Here is a 23685-nt window from a genome sequence, read left to right as displayed (position 1 = left end):
TAGTGTGAATTCTTCAAATTTGGTTGGAATACCACAAGTGGCTATCGTTAGAGCACTCCAGCATTTAAGTGGGAATAAATCTTTTGTGTCTCGTACCATCCCTCGTGCCCGCGTCACATGTAGCGTAGCCCGACGTCAAGGAAGTGGACGGAAGAAAACATCAACATCAGCAGAAATGGTTCAAAAAGTAAAGAAACGAATTGCTTGAAACCTGCGTCGCAGTGGCCGGAAATAGGCTCGTGAGCTGAACATATCGCAATATTCCATTTGGCAAATATTGAAAAATGAGCTCGAGGTAAATCCATTGAAATTCCAAATAGTGCAAAACTTACACCCCAACAGGTAGAAAATAGACTCAAAAGAGCTAAAGAGTTGCTTCACTTGGCCGAAAGCTGTGAACTGCCGAATTTGATTTGTCTCCGATGAGAAAACATTCGTTGTCCAGCAGTTTGTGAACAAACAAAATGATCGTGTTTCTTGCCAAAGAGGTCAGCTGAAAATGTGCACCTTCGGTTGGCCACCAGAACTCAAGCGCCGGCCATGGCGAAGGTGTGGGCCGCCGTCATTGCCGATGCTCGTCGCTCTCCGCTCGTATTAATCGATCGTGGCATCAGAATAAATACCGAATATTATAGGAAAAATATTCTGGAGGATGTATTAAAGCAAATATTTTGGCCGCAGACCTTGGACATTCCAACAGGTCTCAGCGCCACCCAAGAATGGTTGCAAAATGAAGTTCCTCGCTTCATTTCCAGCGCACAATGGCCACCAAAATCTCCGGATATCAATCTGTTGGACTGTTGTGTCTGGAGTATTTTGGAAAGCAAGGTTGGCACTAAAAAATACCAAAAGTCAATCACCTCAAGCAAGCACTTCGCCGGGAATGGGCCAAAATACCGCAGAGCAACATTCGGGCAGCGTGTGACGGTTTCATTGGCCGTTTGAAGGCCATAATTCGTGCCAAAGGTGACCAATTCGAACAAATCTAAACTTATTCTAAAATTTGATGCTATTTCCGATTTTTTTAGCTTTCATTTAATAAAATTTAAAAACAAATGTAAATATTATGGCGTTTGACTTTGTTGCAGGTTTTTTATCTCACCCTGTATGTACACGCCTCTCTAACAATAGTCAGGTCTTCCATAAAAAGAGGATTTTGCCTACAATCTTCGCACTAAAATAAATAATTTCTTATACTTATTATTTTTCAAATTTCTATTTTATTCAAAATCACTGTCCTTGCTGTCATCTTGCGGCTCATCATAATCCTCATCTTCGGATGATATTCGCCGACTTTTCTTTGATTTTTTACAATTACTTTCCACATCTAACGCTTCAGCCTCTCGCTTTGCTGCAACATCTACAGACGTCGCCTTCACCTCGCCCTGAGATCGATGATGGAAAACAAACGATATACATTTACTGGTACGCCATGCCTCAGCTAAGTTGCTATCCGGTAAACCACGATTATTTGAACAATGATACCATTGCGATAGATGGGATGTACAGTCGGAATTTTCGGGCGGTGGTTCACTTTGTATATTATTTATGCAACGTTTGCATTTGAGTCTGTGAGAAAGAAATTGTGCGGGGATTATTTTCAGGAATTTACAAAACGAAATTAAAAAATATATATCTACTTATTATGGGTATCCGACAATATGCCAGGTTCATAACGAAACAGGTCCTTTAAATCGTCTCGGGTAAAATGTTTCTCTTCGCTTTCGTTGTTGTCGATAATTGTACTGGATAGAGATTTTTTATGGGTTTGACGTTGCAGGATTTTTTCTTCGATAGAACCAGTCTGAAAAGGGGAAATTTGTCTTGATACTTAAAAGGCAGGTCTTGAAATAAAATGTTCATGATTGCTCTGTTCCAGAACCTGCAAGAATCTACTATTTTGGCAATTTTTTCGATTTCATAAAGGAAAAAAGATTTACATTCTTGCAGACCAGATATAAATTTGGGTATTTAAATTTTTCAATTTTTCTAGTGGTTGGCTGGTTAAAAATTCTTTCACGAATGAACATTTTCAAATCAACGACTAAACAGAAATATCCCATATTACATTGTAGGTTTGAGGTGACTTTAAATTTTAATAAGGATGCGATATACTATCTTCCAAAACCACAAATATCCCTTATGTGACTTGGAAAAAACACCTACCGCCACCAAACGATAAATGAAACATGGTTTCTTTTGACCATCTCTCCAAATACGAGCCATAGCCTGTTCATCATTTGCCGGATTCCAGTCAGGATCAAACATAAACAAGCGATTGGCACCAATCAAATTCAAACCACAACCGCCAGCTTTAGAGCTTAACATAAATAGAAAACAATCAACGGCGGGATCATTGAAACGTTCCACAACCTTGTTACGTTTCTTAATGGACATTGTGCCATCCAGGCGGACAAAGGGATATTTTCTAAAAATAAATAAAATATCTAGTTTCTCAATTAAGCAGGTATAATCAAATTTTTAACCTTTTCCTTGCCAATTGTTCAAATAAATCCAAGGTTTGGGTATAGTTTGAAATTAAAACAACTTTGTCATCGCTATTGGTGCGTATGGTGGCCAACATGAAATCCAGCAGCATAAATTTACCACTCAACTCGGGATTTATTTCCCTAAGAAAAAAGACATGCCTGGATAAAATTATTTAAAAAATAATGTTTCAAACTTACTTAGTATTATGATTGGTTGGAAAGATTGTTTGGGCATTTTCGAAACCATTTTCGCGGGCCAAAACTTTGTCATATATCAAATCTGGGTGGCTGCATAATTTCTTTAAATTTGTTATATCGGCCAGGGCGGTCAGCGAGGTGGTCTTCTCATTGCAATCTTAAAAAGAGTAATTTAACAGAAATAACAACAAAAAACCATAATTTGCCTACCCTGTAAATTCTTGCGCACTTTATCCGATTTCAAGAAATTCACATACAACGCCTCCTGTAATGGTGTCATTTTGGCACATATCACCATTTCAAATTTAACCGGCAGATATTTGGTCAATATCTGATTGGTGCGCCTAATAATACACTGATTGACCAAACCAATTAATTCTTGGGTTTTCTCCACGGCCCTCTGCCGTTCCTTATCACTAGAATCGGCATTTTGCCCCCTTAATATGGCATTTTCGAAATTCCGTTTGAACTCGGCAGCGGTACCCAACATTTCGGGATTAGCAAAATTAACTAAACTAAAATACTCGGTGAGATCATTTTGTATTGGTGTCCCCGACAACAAGACCCGTCGTTTGGTCTTTAAACGCATCAGAGCCTGGTAGGTTAAATTATCACTATTCTTTAAACGATGTCCCTCATCACAAATAACCATGCCAATTTCATTGCGACACAAAATATCAGCATAAATTCGAAAGGTTTCATAGCTTATAACTAAGACCGGAGTACCACATCGCTGGCTAGTGTTATAGGCAAACTGTTCCAAAGCCCGTATATTGTCTTCTTTGGATCCCCCCTCCATGGGCAAACAGTGGAGACGCCCCTGCAGCCACTTGTGAAATTCTTTTTCCCAATTTTTCACCAACGAAGAGGGACACACAATGATGGCTTTTGATATTGTCGGTTTACAATCCGGACTTTGTCGCAATAGAGTCCAAGTCAAGGTAACACATTGTAATGTCTTTCCCAAACCCATTTCATCGGCCATAATGCAGCCATTAAATGCTCCTCTTTTTCCCTCCACACATTCATACATAAACTTGACACCCTCACGTTGGTGGGGACGCAAAATGTTGCTCAATATGGGATCGACAACAACATGTACCAGCATTTTCGATGGATCCATAGTTACCCGTTCATGTTCTGTATATGTGGGAGGTGTATATAGAACTAAAGCATTGCATGCGAAGGGATCATGCAGTGCTTTGCGCACTGTCGCCCTCCTGACACCCAAACTACGATTAGCATGATATTCTGGTACATAATTCGCAATTGGTACCTTGAAGGGTTGTGACAATACCTTAGCTATTAACCGCTCATATTCCGTCTGTGGCAATGAAACCAATTGGGATTGTCTGGGTGTTAAAGGAAATCGTTGTGGTTGTACTTTTTGTTGCTCACTCGTCCGTTTGCGTTTGTTTATAAATGGAGTCACAAAATTCAAAGTGCTCTTGGAGGGATTCTTTTGACTCGGGGCCAAACTGCGACGCTAAATAGGGAAATAAAAATTACAAATCAATTTAATAAATAAAATATATTTACGAACCATTTTTGGAAATGTTTGGAGGCAAATGCAGTGCAAAGCAAAACAAACTCCTTTAATAATCACAAAACAATTCAACTGATCAATGGAATGTTTACAATATGAGGCCTAGTCGATGGTCAAACGATAGGAGTGTAATTGATGTAATGCAAAAAATTGAATAAATTTTCATTTTTTACGAAATTTTCTTCGCCTGGAAATGTTAGAAATATCGAGCAAAGCTTTCACCAAGGTAGATCTACCTAGGCTTTCACTCCTTAACTTAAAAACCAAATAATCCCGCCAAAAGGATGAGACGAGATGGAATTCTGGACGGCGTTCAATGCCAAAGATTAGCGGCGAACTGAAGTTAGAAAATACAATAAGTGAATAAACAAAAACAAAGTTATTAAGATTAGATTAAGTTAAATTACCTCCCTTTTACATACAAACTAATTTATTAGAAATTAATCTGCTGTTCTAGGTTAAACCTCCAGTTATATTCACAAAGGCAGTTAGAGTTAAATGCAAATACAGCGGCTTTGTTTTCTTATTTAAGTTGCACATAGGGTTGCCATCAGTTTACTCAATGAATTTTGATTGAAATGACACTGTAAGGACAGTTCATAGCAAAATCAATAGGTACTACTTTTACGGCCGCTGATCACGTTTTGCGATTTGAATCGCAGTACGCTCTGTCACAAAATATGTCATGCGAAGACTTCAAGCTGCTATGAACCCACACCCATAAAAAAATAAAAGACACACAATTTAAATAAATTTATATTTGTAAAATAGCTTATCTATTCTTCCTCTTTCTAAACCGATTGCACACGGAAAAACTTCTGACGACAAGAGAAGCGCTATTAGTATTTAGATATGAATAAATTGAATTTATAATTTAAATTCATCTTCATATGGGCGTACAGAACAGACCCTATATATTTCCTCTCTCAATCTCACAGAAGTTATTGAACGACGCCGTTGATTGACTAGTATTTGATGAGCTGTCGTCGCCGGGGCTAACTAAACCATTCGACTTCGTTGTCCGTCGTCTGTGCAAGCAAAATCTGTGAAAATCACAAATAATTAGATTTTAAACAAATAAATATAAAGAGAATGTCACATTAAAGCAGGGGAAAATGCCCTTTTGGAAATATGTGTGTAAATATTAATGGGTGTATTGTTATGTGTGTATTTCCCAGAAATGTGAAACCACTGAACCGCAAAACTAACTAGAGTAGAAGAAAGAAAATTATTGCATTGTGAAAATAAAGAAAAAAGAGCAATGACGACAGACGAGACGAACAGCGATAAAAAAGTAGAATATTTTAGAGGTTTATGTGTGAGTGCGTGTAGAAGAATTTAATTTAGTGATAAAAGATCAAAAGATTAGAAGGCAAAGTAAAAAAGTGAAAACATTGACGTGTTGCAAAATTTATCTTGTTTCCAAAGAGAACGAAACGAATTACTTACAAAAACAAAAAAAGCCACACTGCCAGATAGATTATGATATTTTTTCTGTTGTTGTAGGATGTGAGAGTGAAGCCTAGATTTGTGTTGTTGTTTTTCAACATATGCCTATTTGATTATTTACCTTGATCTTAATTGTTGTTGTTGTATTCCGTAAGGTAACAAAATAAACATCGTAACGTCATCATAATTAGAGCTGACAAAGTGCAAGTGTAGAATAAAAAAAGAACAAAAACAGACACGGAAAATGAGTAAATTCAAGAAAAAGCACACAAAAAGAGACCAAGAAAACACCAACTTTTAATATAGCCAGCCAGCAAGCAAGCAAGCCGAAAACGAAAAGATTGGAAAGATATAACAGGTTCAAAGTGAAGGTTAATGAAACCGCGGCGACGGCAACGAAGTTTCGCAATAAAACACTTTACGCAAAAATATAAACGATTTTTCGACACACTGTGACAAAGTTTTTCCTTGACTTCAGCTTGAAAAGAGTTGAAGCAGTATTACCAGTTCATTATGCCAAATTTTTGTTTACCAAGGACTTCTCACAACTGCCGCCCATTAAGCAGTGGGCCAATGACCGGAACAGCAGAATTTCAGCGAAATAACATATCAACCATCAATAGTTCTTCCTATACTTCATTTAACAAATTAGAAAATATGGCGAAAATTGTAATCTGCACACTTCTGGCTTTAGGGCTTTTTGTCACGTTGGTTAGCAGTGATACCATTCCAACGCAAAATATGTCCCACAAGGAACGGGAAGCTTTGAGGTATTATTTTTTGTTAATGATTTATTTGGCGAAATTTATGGCAAAATACTTTTTCTTTTTTTTTGTAGGGAGGAAGCCAGGGATATGTTCTATCACGCTTATCATGCGTATATGGATAATGCCTATCCAGCCGATGAACTGATGCCCTTGTCTTGTAAAGGCCGTTATAGAGGGGTTACACCATCCAGAGGTGACATGGATGATATTCTGGGAAAGTAAGTGAAATAAGTAAAATAACTAAATTTATTCAACTTCGTTGCATCGATGGCAGAATCATGTTTGTTCCATTATTTTCGAAACGAAACATTTTCTTTTGCTCTTAATAGGTATTTTATGTCTAAATTTGTTTGTATTGACTGCTTTGTGCGATAAGAAACTGAACTCAAGTTCCGGTTAGTGAAATGTTTGATCATTTGTTTTTGTTTTTCTGTTAAAATGTTGCTGACGATTTCGAATAAATTATTTACAGGTGCAATAACCATATACAACGGTGTAGCGTTTTCAACACATTCTTCTAAGATGTTTTAAATTCACACAAGATCTTCTTGAATGATCTTTTTTTATTTTTAGAATTAAACAAACCAAATTCATATCCATTGTGATCGCAATCTGAGGCCACCATAAATTATTAATAAGTTATCGAATCTAATCAGAATATAATGATTTCCTGAGATAAGATAATATTCTGAAAATATCTGAGAAATCAATACAGAATTTGAAAAATTGAAAACAAGGGATATATAAACATGTAGAAGTATCTTTTTGAGAAAAATTTACAAAAAATGCCTTTTCGAAGGCTCTATGTCTAAATAGACTTATACAAGAAATAGGTTAGTTTAAAGGATGCGCGGTTGTATAAACAATCATTCCACTCGGAGTCCTATTGGTCCATTGTGTTCATCCTAGTTTAAGAAGATAGGAGAATAGAATAGAGAGTAGAGAAGGAAATGAATAACGGATAGTGAAGAAGCGAGAATCTGAGTAGAGTCTTTTCTCTTCAGTTTAGTAGGTTTGCATCCACGGCGTATCCGCGTGTCGTTCTTAGCCATTTCAGTCTTCTGGCTAACCGAAGAATGACCGCTGGCTCGGTGTTGGAGAGGGAAGACAAGTCTGGCAGAATTTGGGTAAGCCTCCGTCTCACTCCTGTAAGAGTTGGGCAGTGGTAGAGTAAGTGCTTCACCGTCTCAGTTTATTCCTCGTCGTGACAAAGCCTGCATTGTTCAGTGTCGTCACACCCATGGCCTTTATGTTGCAGTGTCCTGTAAATAGGCCCACCACAAGCTTTAAGCCCAACTTCGTTAAAGGATGTCTTCTATTTAAGGCTATAAAGTCTTTTATTTTCATACGTCTAGAAGACATTTAATTTTAAGGCCACTTAGAATATCTTTTATCTGAAGATCACCATCGGAAGGGTTATCAGGGTAAAATTTATTCTATTTATAGGAGACCTACAGAAGGGTAGTAAATTATTGAAAAATCTTCTATTCATAGAGGGTCTTAAATATATTCTATCTACAGGAAATCCCTTATTGGTCCTCCATGCATAGAATACTCTAATGAAGTCTTTCTACTCACAAAAAAAAAAATTCTTTATTGATTGAAGACCTCAAAGACCCGAATGATATGAATTTAAATGTATTTTTATACCCTCAACCACATGGCTAGGGAGGGTATCTCATATGATACGGCCAAAACGTGCCTCATCGAAATTACGGAATTAGACCCTTGGTCTCTTTGGACCAAATCCATTTCAGGACATTTGGAGTCGATCTAGCTGGCTGGCTAGGTAGTATCCGATTTAGTGAAAACTTGGTACATCGTAATATTATTGTCAAACTTAGATCGAGTTCGGAGATGGACAATATCGGTCCACTACTTCTGGTACCTCCCCCACAAAATGTCAAAATTTGCAAAGAAAGTAATTTGCTGCACAGAAAGAGAAGCAATAATCCGATTAAAACACGAAATTTACATCCGATTCCATTCAGATTTGCCAAATCTCAATATTTCCATCAACACAATATCTGTTATAAAGATGGTAGAGATCGGACCATTCCTTCTGGTACCTCTCCCACAAAGGGTCAAAATTTTGAATGTCAATGAAGCTCATAAAACACGAAATTAACATCCGATTCGAATCAAACTCGCCACATCTCAATATTTCCATCAACACAAGATCTGTTGTAAAGATGGCAGAGATCGGGCCATTCCTTCTGGTACCTCCCTCATAAAGGGTTACATTTTTTAATAACCAAAAATGATCATAAAATCCGAAATAAGCATTCGGTTCTCTTCAAATTACACACATCACAATATTTTTATTAACCCAATGTCTTATGTGAAAATGGGATATACCGGTCCACTCCTTCTGGTACCTCCCCCACAAATTTTCAAAATTTTGAATATCCATGAAGCTCAGAAAACATCTGCCAGCAAAACCAACTGATACTATTCGACTTGTTTATATTCAATTTTAATAACTTATTTCTCTGTATTTTCAGCTTTTCGATGACCTTAGTCGATACACTCGACACATTGGTGATTCTGGGCGACTTTGCCGAATTTGAACATGCCGTCAAATTGGTAATACGTGATGTCCAATTTGATAATGATATTATTGTCTCGGTATTTGAGACGAATATTCGTATGATGGGTGGTCTACTGTCGGCACACATTCTCGCCGAATATATACAGAAAAATGCACAAGTAATGCACTGGTATAAGGGTGAACTGTTGGAGATGGCAAGAGATTTGGGTTATCGTTTGCTGCCAGCTTTTAATACCTCAACTGGTATACCACATGCCCGGGTAAATCTACGCTATGGCATGAAAGATGAATTACTCAAGAAGTCACGTGAAACTTGTACAGCCTGTGCCGGTACTATCCTTTTGGAGTTTGCAGCATTGTCAAGGTTGACAGGTGAGTAAGGAAATTCTTGAAAACTTTGAAATAAGACATTGAAATGTTGATGGAATCCACCTCCAAAATGTTGTGTTGATTTTCAATTATTTAACCTTGGATTTGTTTTTTTTTTTGCTCTCCAGGTGATCCCATCTTTGAAGCTCGTGCTCATGCTGCCATGGATGCCCTGTGGAAATTACGCCATCGGGGGTCCGATCTAATGGGCACCGTTCTCAATGTCCACTCCGGTGATTGGGTGCGCCGTGATTCCGGTGTTGGTGCTGGCATTGATTCTTACTATGAATATCTATTCAAATCCTATGTCCTATTGGGTGATGATAAATATTTGGCCCGTTTCAATCGCCATTATAATGCGGTCATGAAATACGTTAGTGAGGGTCCAATGCTGCTCGATGTCCTCATGCATAGACCACATGCGAAATCACGTAATTTTATGGATGCTTTATTGGCCTTTTGGCCGGGTTTACAAGTGCTGTCGGGTGATTTGAAACCGGCCGTACAAACGCATGAAATGTTATATCAAGTTATGCAAATGCATACCTTTATACCGGAGGCATTTACCATTGATTTTCAAATACACTGGGGCCAGCATCATTTGCGACCGGAATTCATAGAATCCACTTACTTTTTATATCGGGCCACAGGCGATCATCATTATTTGCAAGTGGGCAAGAAGGCATTGAAAGCCTTGCAACAGCATGCCAAGGTGCCATGCGGCTATGCGGCGGTGAATGATGTGCGCACGGGGAAACATGAAGATCGTATGGACTCGTTTGTTTTGTCCGAGACCTTTAAATATCTGTATTTGCTGTTTACTGAGCCACAGGATTTGATATTGAACATCGATGAGTTTGTTTTCACCACTGAGGCCCATCTACTGCCACTTTCCCTGGCCCAACTGGGCAATTCCACATACAGTAAGTTGTGATGGAAATTCCGAATCATTTCCGGTTTTTTTAATTAATGCTATGATGATTTTTGTTTCAGGTTTCCGTCAATCCGAGGAACATAATGTGCTAGATTTTATGCGCACCTGCCCCTCCTCGAACAAGCTTTTTCCTGAGAAAGTACGCAAGCCTTTACGCAACTTCATTACCGGCTCGTGTCCGCGCACGCCAGCCACCAAACGGCTACGAGCCCTGGACTTTCAAGCGAGTAATGCAGATCATTTACGAGCTGTTTATGACATGGGCATCACAATGGTTTCATTAGGCGATGGCAAGGTGCGACTGTTTCATAGTTTTTATAATGTGAGTTATCATTTCTTTTCTTCTTTTAGTTTTAAAATTATTATGTTATTAAGTTTTGTAATTGTTTGAGCTGTTTTGGAATGGTACTTTCCTTCTTTTCCGGGCTTGATTATATTTGTTTTGTTTTTCTTTAATGGATTTTAAAATTTCAGGCTAAATCACCCGAAGAAGGTGAAATGGGTTTACAATTTATGCAAGAAATGTTGGAACTAACGAAATTGCAATCACTCAATCAACTGGCTCAATTACAGGTATGTGATCAATTCCAGATTCATTTTTTCAAAATAATATCGAATAATTGATTTTCGAATTTCCTTTCTTTTTTTAGGCTGTTGCCTATCCCCTTGACGACAAATCAAACGATTGGACAGCTCTAATGGCTGGTCCTTCACATTTTAGTCCCGAATTGACCGAAGATGATTTTGTGGAAAGTGAAGTTATTCTCGCTGAACCCTTGCGGGCTTGTGACGAACGTCTGGCAAATGCCGAAAAGGCGAAAGGCAAAATTCTAATTGCAGAGCGTGGTGATTGTACATTTGTGAGTAAGGCACGTTTGGCTCAAAAATCTGGCGCCCTGGCGCTCATTGTCTGTGATAATGTACCCGGTTCGTCCGGTGAAACACAACCGATGTTTGCCATGTCCGGTGATGGCATTAATGATGTTAAAATACCTGTGGTATTTATGTATTCACAAGAATTTGCCAAACTCTCCAAAGTAATGCAACGTAGGCCGCATATGAAAATACGCATCATGCAAATGATTGAATTTAAACGATGGCAAATGGCCAAGGAATCCAAGGCCAATGCCACGGAAACAACGCCATCAGCGTCAGCCTCAACGACCACGACAACAACAAAGAAATCCAAACCTGAAAAGGAGTTGTAGTGATAACTTTAATAATTGTAATTTGTAATGATTAAAAAAAACAAACAAAACAAACAATCCTATTTTATACTTAAAAAAATCAAAAGAGAGAATTTGTTTTGATTATTTGAAAACAAAACTATTAGTTAATTATTTTTGAGTTTCCTCTAAAAAAATTCTAAATGCAATATAGTTTGATTAGTTGTTTGTTTTTTGTTTTCTTCTAAAGTATATAACAAACTTCAAGTTTAATTGGACACACTTTGTAAAAAACAAATCCCTATAACATTATTATGGAAATTTCTTATTTTCGTGCTTAATAATTGATTTATTTTTTGTTTTGTTCCCAAAAAAAGAAAACTGAATTTAATTGTATACTATTAATTAACAAAATGAAATTAGTCTGTAAATTAACAATTTTTAAAGGCATAGAACTGTTAGATAAAAAGATATTTTTAGGCTTATTCCTATAATAAGAAATCATATTTACAATAAAAAAAATAAAAAAAAAAACAAAGAACTTAAATATATTTCTATGGTTGATGGTTTTGATTTTGACAGATTTTAAAAGATTATAAAGTGCCTTTTAAGAGATGGAGAGAATGGTAAAGGTGTTATTCTTAGTTTGCTGGAGCTGGGTCAAATGAAAGAAACAGCAAATAAACATAAATATTTTATAGTTCGGCCGTGCCAAACATTTAATACCCTCCATCATTTTGAGAGATTCTGAAAAATTTAAAAAAAAAATCCGTCGAAAAATACCACTTAAGTGAAAATCGTTAAATGGGGTAAATACGTAGACGTGGACCTGCGTAAGTACTTTCTTGTCATAGGCTGTAGTGCCGATTCCAAACTTCAAATACGAAATTTGAAACAATTTCGTTGAATAATATCGCTAATATTATCAAATTTGAAACAATGCCGGTGAATTATGTTGCTAGTATCATCAAAATACGGAATAAAGGGAGGTACCGGAGACGTAGACCTACCTAGAATATTTTTCGTCATACTAACTTTAAACACGAAATTTGAAAATCTCCGATCAAAATATCGTGGCCGGGCTATACGATATCGTGGACCTATATACATAATTCTCTTTCAGGATGTAAAGTACTCAGAGGGAACTCCTTGTGTGGGTTTTTAGACAGTTACATTGAAAAAATGTGGATAAAATGACCAAAATACGGAATATCGGGGGATACCTTTTTTTGGGGAATATACGATATAGGGGACTTATATAGACAATTCTCTTGCAGGTGGTAAAATACCCACAAAGGGCTCCTTGTGTAAAATTTCAGACAATTCCATTGAAAAATGTGCCAAAAATCATCAAAATACCGTATATCGGGAGGTACCGTTATATGGGGGATATACGATATAGAGGACCGATAGAGCCAATCTTCGAACTTGACCAGCCTAAACACAAAAAACTGATCTCTGCAAAATTTTAGCTTCCTATCTTAATTCGTTTTGACTCTACCGTTATTACAACAGACGGACGGAAGGGCATGGCTAAATCGTTTTAGAATTTTACGCTGATCAAGAATATACATACTTTGTTGGATCTAAACTTATTATTTCGATGAGTTACAAACAGAACGACGAACTTATTATACCATGGCAGAAGAATACAGGTAGTCGCATCGACACAGCTGTTGAGACAGTGAATTGTCAAACCAAATTTGGAATTGAAAATTTGGAATGGAAAATTATTCAAAATTGTAAAAATGTTTGAAAAATGCATACTATAATAACCTCCGATTGAAATGCAAGAAAAGATATAAGAATCTACTTATTTTTGAAAAACATTTTTGAAAATTTTTACTCATTAATTTTCCCATGATAGAAGAATGGAGGTAGTTGCATCGATATAGCTGATGGGATAATGAAATGTCAAACCAATTTTGATATTAAAAATTTTGAATACAAAATTATTGAAATTTGTAAAAAATTGACATTAAATATGGCAACCCTCTAGTCCTGATGGGAAACAAAACTAAAGGTGGGAATACATAAAGCGCTTATTTGGCTGGCTTAAGTCAACGGTTGGCTTCTTCATAGGGGAATAGAGGATTTTTAGGTTAACATAGTTCGATGTGGTTCCTAGGCTCTTTTGTTCATTTCCAAATAAGCCAGCCGATGACTTAAGCCAGTAAAATAAGCGCTTTATGTATTCCCACCTTAAGATGTTACCGGAGATTTTGAAAATCAGACCAAATGTCAAAAATTGTTCACCTTTTTGTTTGTGATTCAATCACAATTATGTATTTTGTAATTTAATTTGACAATCACCTAATGCTCCATTAAATGCTCTGTTAATGATTTGCTGAGTTGTATTAATGGTAGGAACTGTATGTCGTTTGCATTTGCTGATGACATTCAAATTTTGTTTAAAGGAGAATATGTGTTTATGGATGTGTTGCAGTCGTCAATTGATTTTAATATTAATATGTTGGTAACTTGGTTGTCCTGTAACGGTCTCTCAATAAATACTCAAAAATCTAAAGTTATGTTTTTTGGGAACTTGCAAGAGGATTCAATTAGAGTTTCCATTTATAGGACGCCTATAAATGTTGTAAGCTCGATGAAATGTCTTGGTTTGTTTCTTGATTCTGGTTTGGTGTTTGATGTGCATGTGAATTCTTTAGTGTCTAAAGTTAACTTTATTTTAAAGAAGTTGTACTGCTTGGGCATAGTTTTGCCTAAGAAGATTAGAATTCAGTTGGTACATGCATTAATAATGCCTCACTTTTTATATTGTATTGAGATTTTTGGGGGTAGCTACGGTTTTGTTTTTCGTAAGTTAAAACTATTGTTTCATAGAGTAATGCGATATGTTTTTTGTGTCAAACGTCGTGATCATATATCTCCTTCTGTGAAAGAGTTTCTTGGTTGTTCGTTTGAGTGTTTTGTGAATTTAAGGTCAATGTTGTTCTTCTACAAACATTTTAAATTGAGGACATCTTCTACTCTTTTGGACCTTTTTAAGTTTTCGAGATCTGTAAGGAACCTGCAAATTGTTATACCACGCTTGACTCCTCTGTTGGAAAAATCCTTCTATGTAAGAATTGCTCGCATTTTCAACAATCTGCCACCTAATCTTAAGACATTCAATTCTTCCCTAAAATGTTATAGGCGTAAATTATATGCTCATTTCAATATTGTTTAAAATATATAGTTTTCTTGTGTTAATTTGTTTTTTTCCTTGCATAGTTGATTTATCTAAATCTTCAATGAATTGTGATTTTTGCTAATCTTTTTTTTTGTTATTTTTTTAATGTTATTTTTAAGATTAAGGATGTTATGAATAGTTTTGAGTAGTCATGTATAGGAGTTCTTGGAACCATCAATCAATTGTTAATTTTATTCATTTTTTGTTAATTTGTTTTAGTGTTTAATTTTAAGTAATTTTTTTAGGATTAAGGATATTATAATAATTTTAGAGTAGTCATGTATAGAAGTTTTTTGAACCGTCCATGGCCCTGTTGACTAGGTTTCTGTACTAATTGAAAATAAATAAATAAATAAAACAAAAAAAAAAAAAAATTTGCTTAGATTTTACTTTAAAATCTATTCAGAACATCAACCGTACCGACAACTGTAAAAAAATCATATTTTTATTTGCTAATAATTTTTCTATTTCTAAAATATCGCTTTATTTTGCATTTTTTATGAAATATTCACTAAACAACATAATATCATGTGTCGCCAAGCCCCTTTAAAAATAACTTGTCAACTGCCGTTTGATTAAATTTTGTTTAGTCCAAGGCACCCCTACCTAGAAGTCTTGTTTTTTGTGATATGGCAACATCATGTGCTCACACAATTTTGACATTTAGATGACGTTAAAATTTTCGTGATATGAGCAAGTAACAATACGGACACGGTATTTTTTTTCGACACCGTAAACTTTTTTTCAGTTTTTTTCTAAGACATAAGTGCAAATAAATTAAAGAAAAACAATTGCAATTGCTAGCCGAGCGGTGAAATAACAAAATGCCTTTAAAATTAGATATTAAACGTCGTCTAACGTCACGTTCAGACCGTGTCAAGTGCGTTGACATACATCCAACCGAACCATGGATGTTGTGTGCTCTATACAATGGCCACGTACACATCATGAACTATGAGAACCAACAATTGGTCAAAGATTTCGAGGTGTGTGATGTTCCGGTGCGATCAGGACGTTTTGTGGCCCGCAAGAATTGGCTCATTACCGGTTCCGATGATATGCAAATACGTATTTTCAATTATAATACCCTAGAGAAGGTCCACTCGTTTGAGGCACATTCCGATTATATACGCTGTATTGCCGTTCATCCAACACAACCGCTGATATTGACGAGTAGTGGTGAGTAACATGGCCGTTTGTTGGTGTAAAGATAAACAAAAGAAGAAGAAAAAAAATCGGAAAAGAATAAATGAAAACGAAACTATTTTGATAAGACGACGGCTGATGATGATGTTTTGGGGGGAGAGATGACGTTGTGATAGTGGGGATCATGTTATTTCATCATGTTGCAAGATGTCTTGGAGAGAGGGAGAGTAGCAAGTTGAGAAACAATCTGTGCTAGAAAAATATCTTTCAATTGATAACAATTAGAATTAAATTATGTCGTGGTGTTGATATTGTCATTTTTACTGGCTAGATATTTGCCATGGGTTGTGGAGACATTATAATATTTCAATGTTGGTATATTAAAAACTAATTAACTTTTAGAATATTTTGAGTATTCTATCAAAACGCTTCAGTTGTTAACGCTTATAAAATGTTCTTCGTAAATTCCCAACAATTATGTTGTAAACCCCTCCTATCTTACCCAAAGAATATTCTAAAACCAACATCTACATCCCTCACAATAATCTCGAAACATTTCAACATATAATATTCATTTGTAGTCCCCATATTCTTAAGAAAAAAAACAAAACAGAAACTATGATGGCCTTTATTAGACTTTGTTACGAAAATTAAATAAAAACAAGTAAAATAGTATCAGTCGGTTTTCCCGACAGATGTATACCCCCAGCCTTGACTTCTGATTATTCAAACTGTTGTCTCTTTATGGGACATTTTCCGAAGCAGTATTCATATCAGATTTCTGGTTAAGAGAAATATTTAGATATAGCAAGTTGTAAAGAATCGCCCACTTTTTTTTTGCAAGTTATGACAGAATTGTGACCCTTTGTGGGTGAGGTACCAGATTTTGTGTTGATGGAAACATGTATCTAGATGATCTAGTCTGAATGGAATTGGAAGTTATTTACGCGTTTTCTGAGCTTCAAAATGTTGACCCATTGTGGGCGAAGTACCAGAAGGAGTGGACCGATATATTCCATCTGCACTCCACACTTTAATAAAAATATTGTGATGTGTGTAATTTGAAGAGAATCGGGTGCTTATTTCGGATTCTATGATCGTTTTGGTTATTCAAAACGTTGATCCTTTGTGGGGAAGCTATCAGAAAATATGGTCCGATCTCTACCATCTTTATAACAGAGCTTGTGTCGATGGAAATATTGAGATGTTCCAGATCTGAATGAAAACGGATGTTAAGTTCATGTTTAATGAGCTTTAGGATATTCAAAATTTTGATCTTTGTGGGGGAGGTACCAGAACGACTGGACCGATATATTCCTTCTTCACACCAGGCCTTGGGCTAATAAAAATACTGTGATATGTGTAATTTGAAGAGAACAGTATGCTTATTTCGGATTTTATGATCGTTTCGTTATTCAAAATTTTGATCATTTGTGTGGGTGCTACCAAAAGAAATGGTCCGATCTCTACCATCTTTATAACAGATCTTGTGTTGATGGAAATATTGAGATGTGGCAGGTCTGAATGGAATCGAATATTAATTACGCCTTTTATGAGCTTCACGAATGTTCAAAATTATGAAAAATACATGCTAAATTTTTAAAATGTATATTTGGGTCTCCAACTTTAGAGCCTCGAGCCTTCAAGTCTTCGAAAAATACCTTAAAAATTCACGTTTAGACACCTTTTGATATTCTCCGAAAATGCCATGGGAAACCAAATTCTAGAGCATTGATAGTATTTTCCATACAGTCCTCATGATATTCTTCCGCGTTTAGAGCCTGTTTAATACTCTCCGAGAAATGTCTTATACATCCATGTTCAAAGCCTTTCTAAAGTTCTCCAAAAATTCTTAAAATAAATACGATAAGAGACTTTCCAAAAAATATTGGAAATACAGGTTTAAAGTTTTGTTAAAATTCTGCTAAAAATCCTTAAAAATCCACGCTGATGTATCTATTTTTTTTTTTACAAAAAAAAAACCGTCGAAATCCAAATTTAAGTCCTTGTTAAAAATCTCCAAAATCCACCTTCAAATCCCTGTTAAAAATCTCCAAAGAATTTTTTAAAAATTCATCTTTAAATCCTTGTTCAAAATCTCTAAAAAATCTTTAAAAACCCATGTCGAAATCCTTGTTAAAAATCTCCAAAGAATTCTTTAAAAAAATCTTCTTAAAATCCTTTTTCAAAATCTCCAAAAAATTTTTAAAAATCCACGTTTAAATCCTTGTTAACTCTTTTAGTCTCTAAAAAATCTTAAAAAAATCCACCTTTAAATTCTTGTTAAAAACCTCCAAAAATTCTTTAAAAAATCCGCGTAAAATCCTTGTTAAAAACCTCCAAAAAATTCTTTAAAAATTCACGTTTTAATATTGTTAAAAATCTCGAAAAAAAATCCTTTAAATCTATGCTAAAAATCTCCAAAAAAAAATCTTAAAAAATCCATGTTGCAATCCTTGTTAAAATTCTCACAAAAATTCTTTAAAAATCTACGTTTAAATCCTTGTTAAAAATCTCCAAAAAATTCTTTAAAATCCACGCTGATATCCTTGTTAAAATCTCCAAAATATTCTTTAAAAATCCATGTTGAAATCCTTGTAAAAAATTTCCAAAAAATTCTATAAAAATCCACGTTTAAGTCCTTCTTAATTCATTAAAAATCCTCGTCGATGTGTCTCCTTTTAGCCTCTAAAAAAATATTTAAAAAATCCACATTCATGCGCCTCTTTTTAGTCTCTAAAAATCTTCGGAAAATCCACGTTTTGGTCCTCCTATTATTCTCTAAATAATTCCACGTCAAAACCTACTCTTATTCTACACAAATTCCTCACAAAAACCTCGTCTAGAAGCCATCATATCATTCTACAAAATTTTATTAAAAGCAAAGTTTAGAGACCTCTTAAAAATATAAAAAAATGAATTTTCAATCGGGTAGAGACCTCCAAATATTCCAAAAAAAAAACCTCTAAAAAAATCCAACAACTTTTCCAAAACAAATTTCTTTTTTCAAGTCCTTTCTTTTCAAAATTTATTTTAACGTCTTTCACGTCTCCCCTTTCAGATGACATGCTCATTAAACTATGGAACTGGGAGAAAATGTGGGCCTGCCAACGTGTCTTCGAGGGCCACACCCATTATGTTATGCAAATTGTCTTCAATCCCAAGGATAACAATACCTTTGCCTCAGCCTCGCTGGATCGCACAGTTAAGGTGTGGCAATTGGGTTCAAATTTTGCCAACTTCACATTGGAGGGCCATGAGAAGGGTGTCAATTGTGTTGACTATTATCATGGTGGTGATAAGCCATATTTAATTTCCGGAGCCGATGATCGTTTGGTAAAAATCTGGGATTATCAAAATAAGACATGTGTCCAAACGTTGGAGGGTCATGCCCAGAATATATCGGCCGTTTGTTTCCATCCTGAATTGCCAATTGTATTGACTGGCTCCGAAGATGGTACGGTGAGAATTTGGCATTCTGGAACCTATCGTCTGGAGACTTGCCTGAATTATGGTTATGAACGTGTCTGGACAATTGCATGCATGCGTGGTACAAACAATGTGGCCTTGGGCTATGATGAAGGATCGATTATTATTAAGGTGGGACGTGAGGAGCCGGCCATGTCCATGGATGTGATTGGTAGTAAAATTATATGGGCCAAACATTCGGAAATGCAGCAGGTTAATCTGAAGGCCTTGGCCGATGGCACAGAGATAAAGGACGGTGAACGTTTACCGGTGGCTGTCAAAGATATGGGAGCCTGTGAAATCTATCCCCAGACCATTGCCCATAACCCCAATGGCCGTTTTGTGGTAGTCTGTGGTGATGGTGAATATATTATCTACACCTCAATGGCTTTGCGTAATAAGGCCTTTGGCTCGGCCCAGGAATTTGTGTGGGCCTTGGAGAGCAATGAATATGCCATTAGGGAGAGCAGTGGCACGGTACGTTTGTTCAGAAACTTCAAGGAACGTAAAAGTTTTACCCCAGAATATGGGGCAGAGAGCATCTATGGCGGTTATTTGTTTGGAGTGAAGACCTCATCGGGTTTGGCATTCTACGATTGGGAAACCTTGACCTTGGTGCGTCGCATTGAGGTCCAACCACGTCATGTGTTTTGGAATGAGGCTGGCACACTGGTATGTTTGGCCACCGAGGAGTCCTTCTTTATATTGTCCGTTGATACGGGGGCCATTGTTAATGCCTTGGAGACTAAACAGGATTTGGAGGATGATGGCATTGAAAGTGCCTTCGATGTTTTGGGTGAGTGTGTGTGGCCATCTAGTGGCAAAGATGCGATAGTCTAATGAATTTGTTTTGCATTTTCCAGGTGAAATCAATGAAATTGTCAAGACCGGTCTCTGGGTGGGCGATTGCTTTATTTACACCAATTCGGTCAATCGTATTAACTACTATGTAGGTGGGGAAATTGTAACAGTTTCCCATTTGGATCGTACCATGTATTTACTGGGCTATGTGCCCAAGGACAATCGTCTCTACTTGGGCGACAAAGAACTCAATGTTATATCCTTCCAATTGCAATTATCCGTTTTGGAATATCAAACTGCTGTTATGCGCCGCGACTTTGAGAGAGCCGATTTGGTTTTACCCACCATACCGAAGGAACATCGTACACGGGTGGCCCATTTCCTTGAGAAGCAAGGCTTTAAGTCACAGGCCCTACAAGTCTCCACCGATCCAGATCATAAATTCGACTTGGCTCTGCAAATTGGTGAATTGGAAATTGCCGTAAAATTGGCACGCGAAGCTGAAAATCCCCAAAAATGGTCGCAACTGGCCGATGTGGCTTCACGTAAAAATAACATGGCCTTGGTTAAGGAATGTATGCAAAAGGCCAATGATTTTAGTGGCCTCTTGCTGTTGGCCACCGCCTCCGGGGATGCTGAAATGTTGAGAGAATTAGAGGAGAATGGCTCGACCCAAGGACGCCACAATATTGCATTCCTTTCGGCATTTTTACGTTCCGATGTGGAACGTTGTTTGGAAATTCTCATTGAAACCAATCGCTTGCCTGAGGCGGCTTTCTTTGCCCGCACCTACATTCCCAGTCAAATGTCGCGCATTGTTGAACTGTGGCGCGAAGAATTGACTAAATTCAATGAAAAGGCTGGTCAATCTTTGGCCGATCCAGCCAAATATGAAAATCTCTTCCCTGGATTGGGTGATGCATTACAAGTCGAAGAATTCGTTAGACAAAAAGACCAACAACCATTGCCGGCACATGCTGCAGCCTCTTTGCCGCTAAATATTGAAAGAAATCCGTTGGAGGAAATGCAATTAGCTCAACAGAAAGGTATTTATGAAAGCAATGCCAAGGTGGGTGTCCAGGATTATAAGAAAAGTGATGATTATCCAGCGGCGGGTGTACAAAATAGACCACCAGCGCAAACAACAACAGTGCCCCCTGCCACCACCAACGATGAGGATGATGATTTGGATTTGGAGATTGAAGGCATTACATTGGATGATAATATTGATACGACAGATGTTAATCTGGACGATGATTTTCTGAGCGATGACTAAGTTTTATTTGCAATTAATTCTAACACAAAAAGAACCACCATCCCACTTTCCAAATCAAATCTATTCTTTATGCTGATGATAATATTCCCCCCCTCCTCACATTCTCTCCCAACATTTTATGTGTATTTTGTCAGACGAAAAAGAAAAACCAAGAACAGATAAAGGTCCTGGACCTAACTGGAATATGTTTGTGTATGTTTTGTGTATTTCGAAATCCGTTTTTTGAATGGAAACATATTCCCCGGCTCCCCAAGGGCCATTTACATACATTTGCAAAACAAAGCGAAAACGAAACTCTACTTTAAAGTTATTATTATTATTAACGTGTAGACAGAAAAGTAAAAAACACATTGCATCCAAAACTTTTTTTGAAACATGTTAAATCTTTTCAAAAATATAATAATAAATAAATAAAATAATAAGGAAACTATACTTTAAAGGAAAAAGAAATCCATATATATGTAATTATTATTTTATTATAAAATAAAAATATAACAAAAACATATATACGTTTATATTTGATTGGAATTGTTGATGAAATGCCACAAGTTCAGTTGAGCGATCAATACATTTCAAAGCGGGAAATTTTCTTTCCTTTCCTGCAGGAATTGTCCAGCAACATCTTTTTGAGAGAGTAAGGTAGTTTTATTCTCTTTTGCAAAGAAAATGCAAAAAGTAAACAGACGGTATTCCTGCAGAAGCTTGATTAGTTGCAAGCTGATTTATCAAAACAAAACAATTTGTCCCCCATTAAAAGAATTCAAAGAAAAGAAGCACCACCAATTTTACAAGTTTTATAAATAAAAGGAAATAAACAAATAAATAAAAATATGAGCAATAAAAGAAAAATAGATTTGATGTGTTCCCCGGAATCCTTTAAACGTTTTGCTAAGGCATTAGTCTAAAAATGTTGGAAATAGTAATAATATTACATATTAATATTTATGTTTTTCCCATTTTGTACAGTTCTTCTTCAAAAGCAATTAGTCTTTCTAATTCCAAAAAAATATTTTCCAAATTGAAAGCATAAAAAGAAAGAACTCGATTGAATGTCGATGAATGAGAAGAAGAGTTGCAAATGATTGCAAGAAGAAATTTATCCAGCAAGAATTTGCAAACTCTCACTGAAAGAACTGTCAAAATTTCTCTCTCCAACCGCTCTCTTTTGCAGAACTTTTGGGTTAACAGACGACTTCCAATAACAATTTGTAACAATTTTTACAAATTTTTGGGGTAACCAGACACAGCTGTGTATTGGCAAATCAAAGTGGTACAAAGGGCCTACAGGGTGAGATAAAAAACTGCAACAAAGTCAAACGCCATAATTTTTACATTTTCTTTTTTAAATTTTATTGAATGAAACCAAAAAAATGTCGGAAATAGCGTCATATTTTAGAATAAGTTTAGATTTGTTCGAATTGGTCAGCTTTGGTCACGAATTATGGCCTTCAAACGGCCAATCCGAAATAAGCATCCGGTTCTCTTCAAATTACACACATCACAATATTTTAATTAGCCCAACAAGGTCTGATGTAAAGATGGGATATATCGGTCCACTCCCCAAGTACACCCCAAAAATTGCCAAAATCTTGAATACCCATGAAGCTCATAAAACACGAAATTAACATCCGATTACATTCCGACTTTGCGCATCTCATTGTTTCCATCAACACAAGATCGGTTTTAAAGATGGCAGAGATCGCACCATTTCTTCTGGTACCTCCCCCAAATAGGGTTCAAGACTTTGAAAAACAAAACGCTTAAAGAAATCGAAATAAGCATCCAAATCCATCCATCCATCTCGTCAAATCATAACTTGCGAAACGAGTCGGCGATTCTTTACAGCTTGCTATATCGAAATATTTCTCTTAACCAGAAATCTGACATGAATATGTAATTTATCGGAATTTATGATTTCGTATAAAATTGGATAAAAATGTTTGATTTCCTTCAAATTTTTTTTATCTCTAATAGATGAATTATGAAAATGGAATACTTCTTCGGTTCGCTTTATCTGTTACCTCAGGCATATTTCCACATTTTCCAAAAATTTGCACATATCTCATACAAAGTACAGAAAGTTGTCGATATAGCCCAAATCTGGCACCTTGTAATATTTATATCAGTCTTAGGTCAGATACGAATTGTTCAATATTGGCCAACTGCTTTGGAACTTCCCCCATAAAGAGTCAACAATTTGAATAATCATAAGTCAAGGCTGGGGGTATACATCTGTCGGCAAAACCGACTGATACTATTTTACTTGTCCATAACCATTTAAAGATTAGAATTACTCTAGACATCGTTACAGTACAGTGAAGGTTCAGATACA

The 23685-nt window shown here is 36.3% G+C and overlaps 3 protein-coding genes across 4 annotated transcripts; 2 read left to right on the top strand and 1 right to left on the bottom strand.

The window, feature by feature from the left end:
- Positions 1-1197: 1197 nt before the first annotated feature.
- On the bottom strand, positions 1198-4753 carry LOC101890613 (DNA repair and recombination protein RAD54-like). The gene is made up of 8 exons (XM_011296116.3): positions 4641-4753; positions 4231-4570; positions 2898-4173; positions 2688-2844; positions 2487-2630; positions 2167-2428; positions 1641-1804; positions 1198-1569 (listed from the first exon to the last, which is right to left on the bottom strand). Exons 2-8 carry the CDS (start codon positions 4231-4233, stop codon positions 1221-1223), a joined length of 2355 nt encoding a protein of 784 aa, XP_011294418.2. The 5' UTR covers positions 4234-4570; positions 4641-4753; the 3' UTR covers positions 1198-1220.
- Positions 4754-5234: 481 nt separating this feature from the next.
- On the top strand, positions 5235-11565 carry LOC101889603 (ER degradation-enhancing alpha-mannosidase-like protein 3). 2 transcript variants are annotated; one of them, XM_005188086.4, is made up of 8 exons: positions 5235-5366; positions 5838-6452; positions 6521-6667; positions 8954-9372; positions 9498-10292; positions 10363-10625; positions 10778-10876; positions 10954-11565. In XM_005188086.4, the coding sequence occupies exons 2-8, from the start codon at positions 6196-6198 to the stop codon at positions 11509-11511; spliced, it is 2538 nt and encodes an 845-aa protein (XP_005188143.1). In that variant the 5' UTR covers positions 5235-5366; positions 5838-6195; the 3' UTR covers positions 11512-11565. The 2 variants fall into 2 exon arrangements, with proteins under 2 accessions (XP_005188143.1, XP_011294414.1); XM_011296112.3 differs by having other exon boundaries at positions 5238-5370.
- Positions 11566-15323: 3758 nt separating this feature from the next.
- On the top strand, positions 15324-21858 carry LOC101889435 (coatomer subunit beta'). The gene is made up of 3 exons (XM_005188083.4): positions 15324-15841; positions 18870-20072; positions 20140-21858. Exons 1-3 carry the CDS (start codon positions 15487-15489, stop codon positions 21351-21353), a joined length of 2772 nt encoding a protein of 923 aa, XP_005188140.1. The 5' UTR covers positions 15324-15486; the 3' UTR covers positions 21354-21858.
- Positions 21859-23685: the final 1827 nt, after the last annotated feature.

The sequence above is a fragment of the Musca domestica genome, unplaced genomic scaffold (assembly GCF_030504385.1).
Source record: "Musca domestica strain aabys unplaced genomic scaffold, Musca_domestica.polishedcontigs.V.1.1 32, whole genome shotgun sequence".
Lineage (NCBI taxonomy): Eukaryota > Metazoa > Arthropoda > Insecta > Diptera > Muscidae > Musca > Musca domestica.
This window is presented reverse-complemented; position numbering and strand designations above follow the sequence as displayed.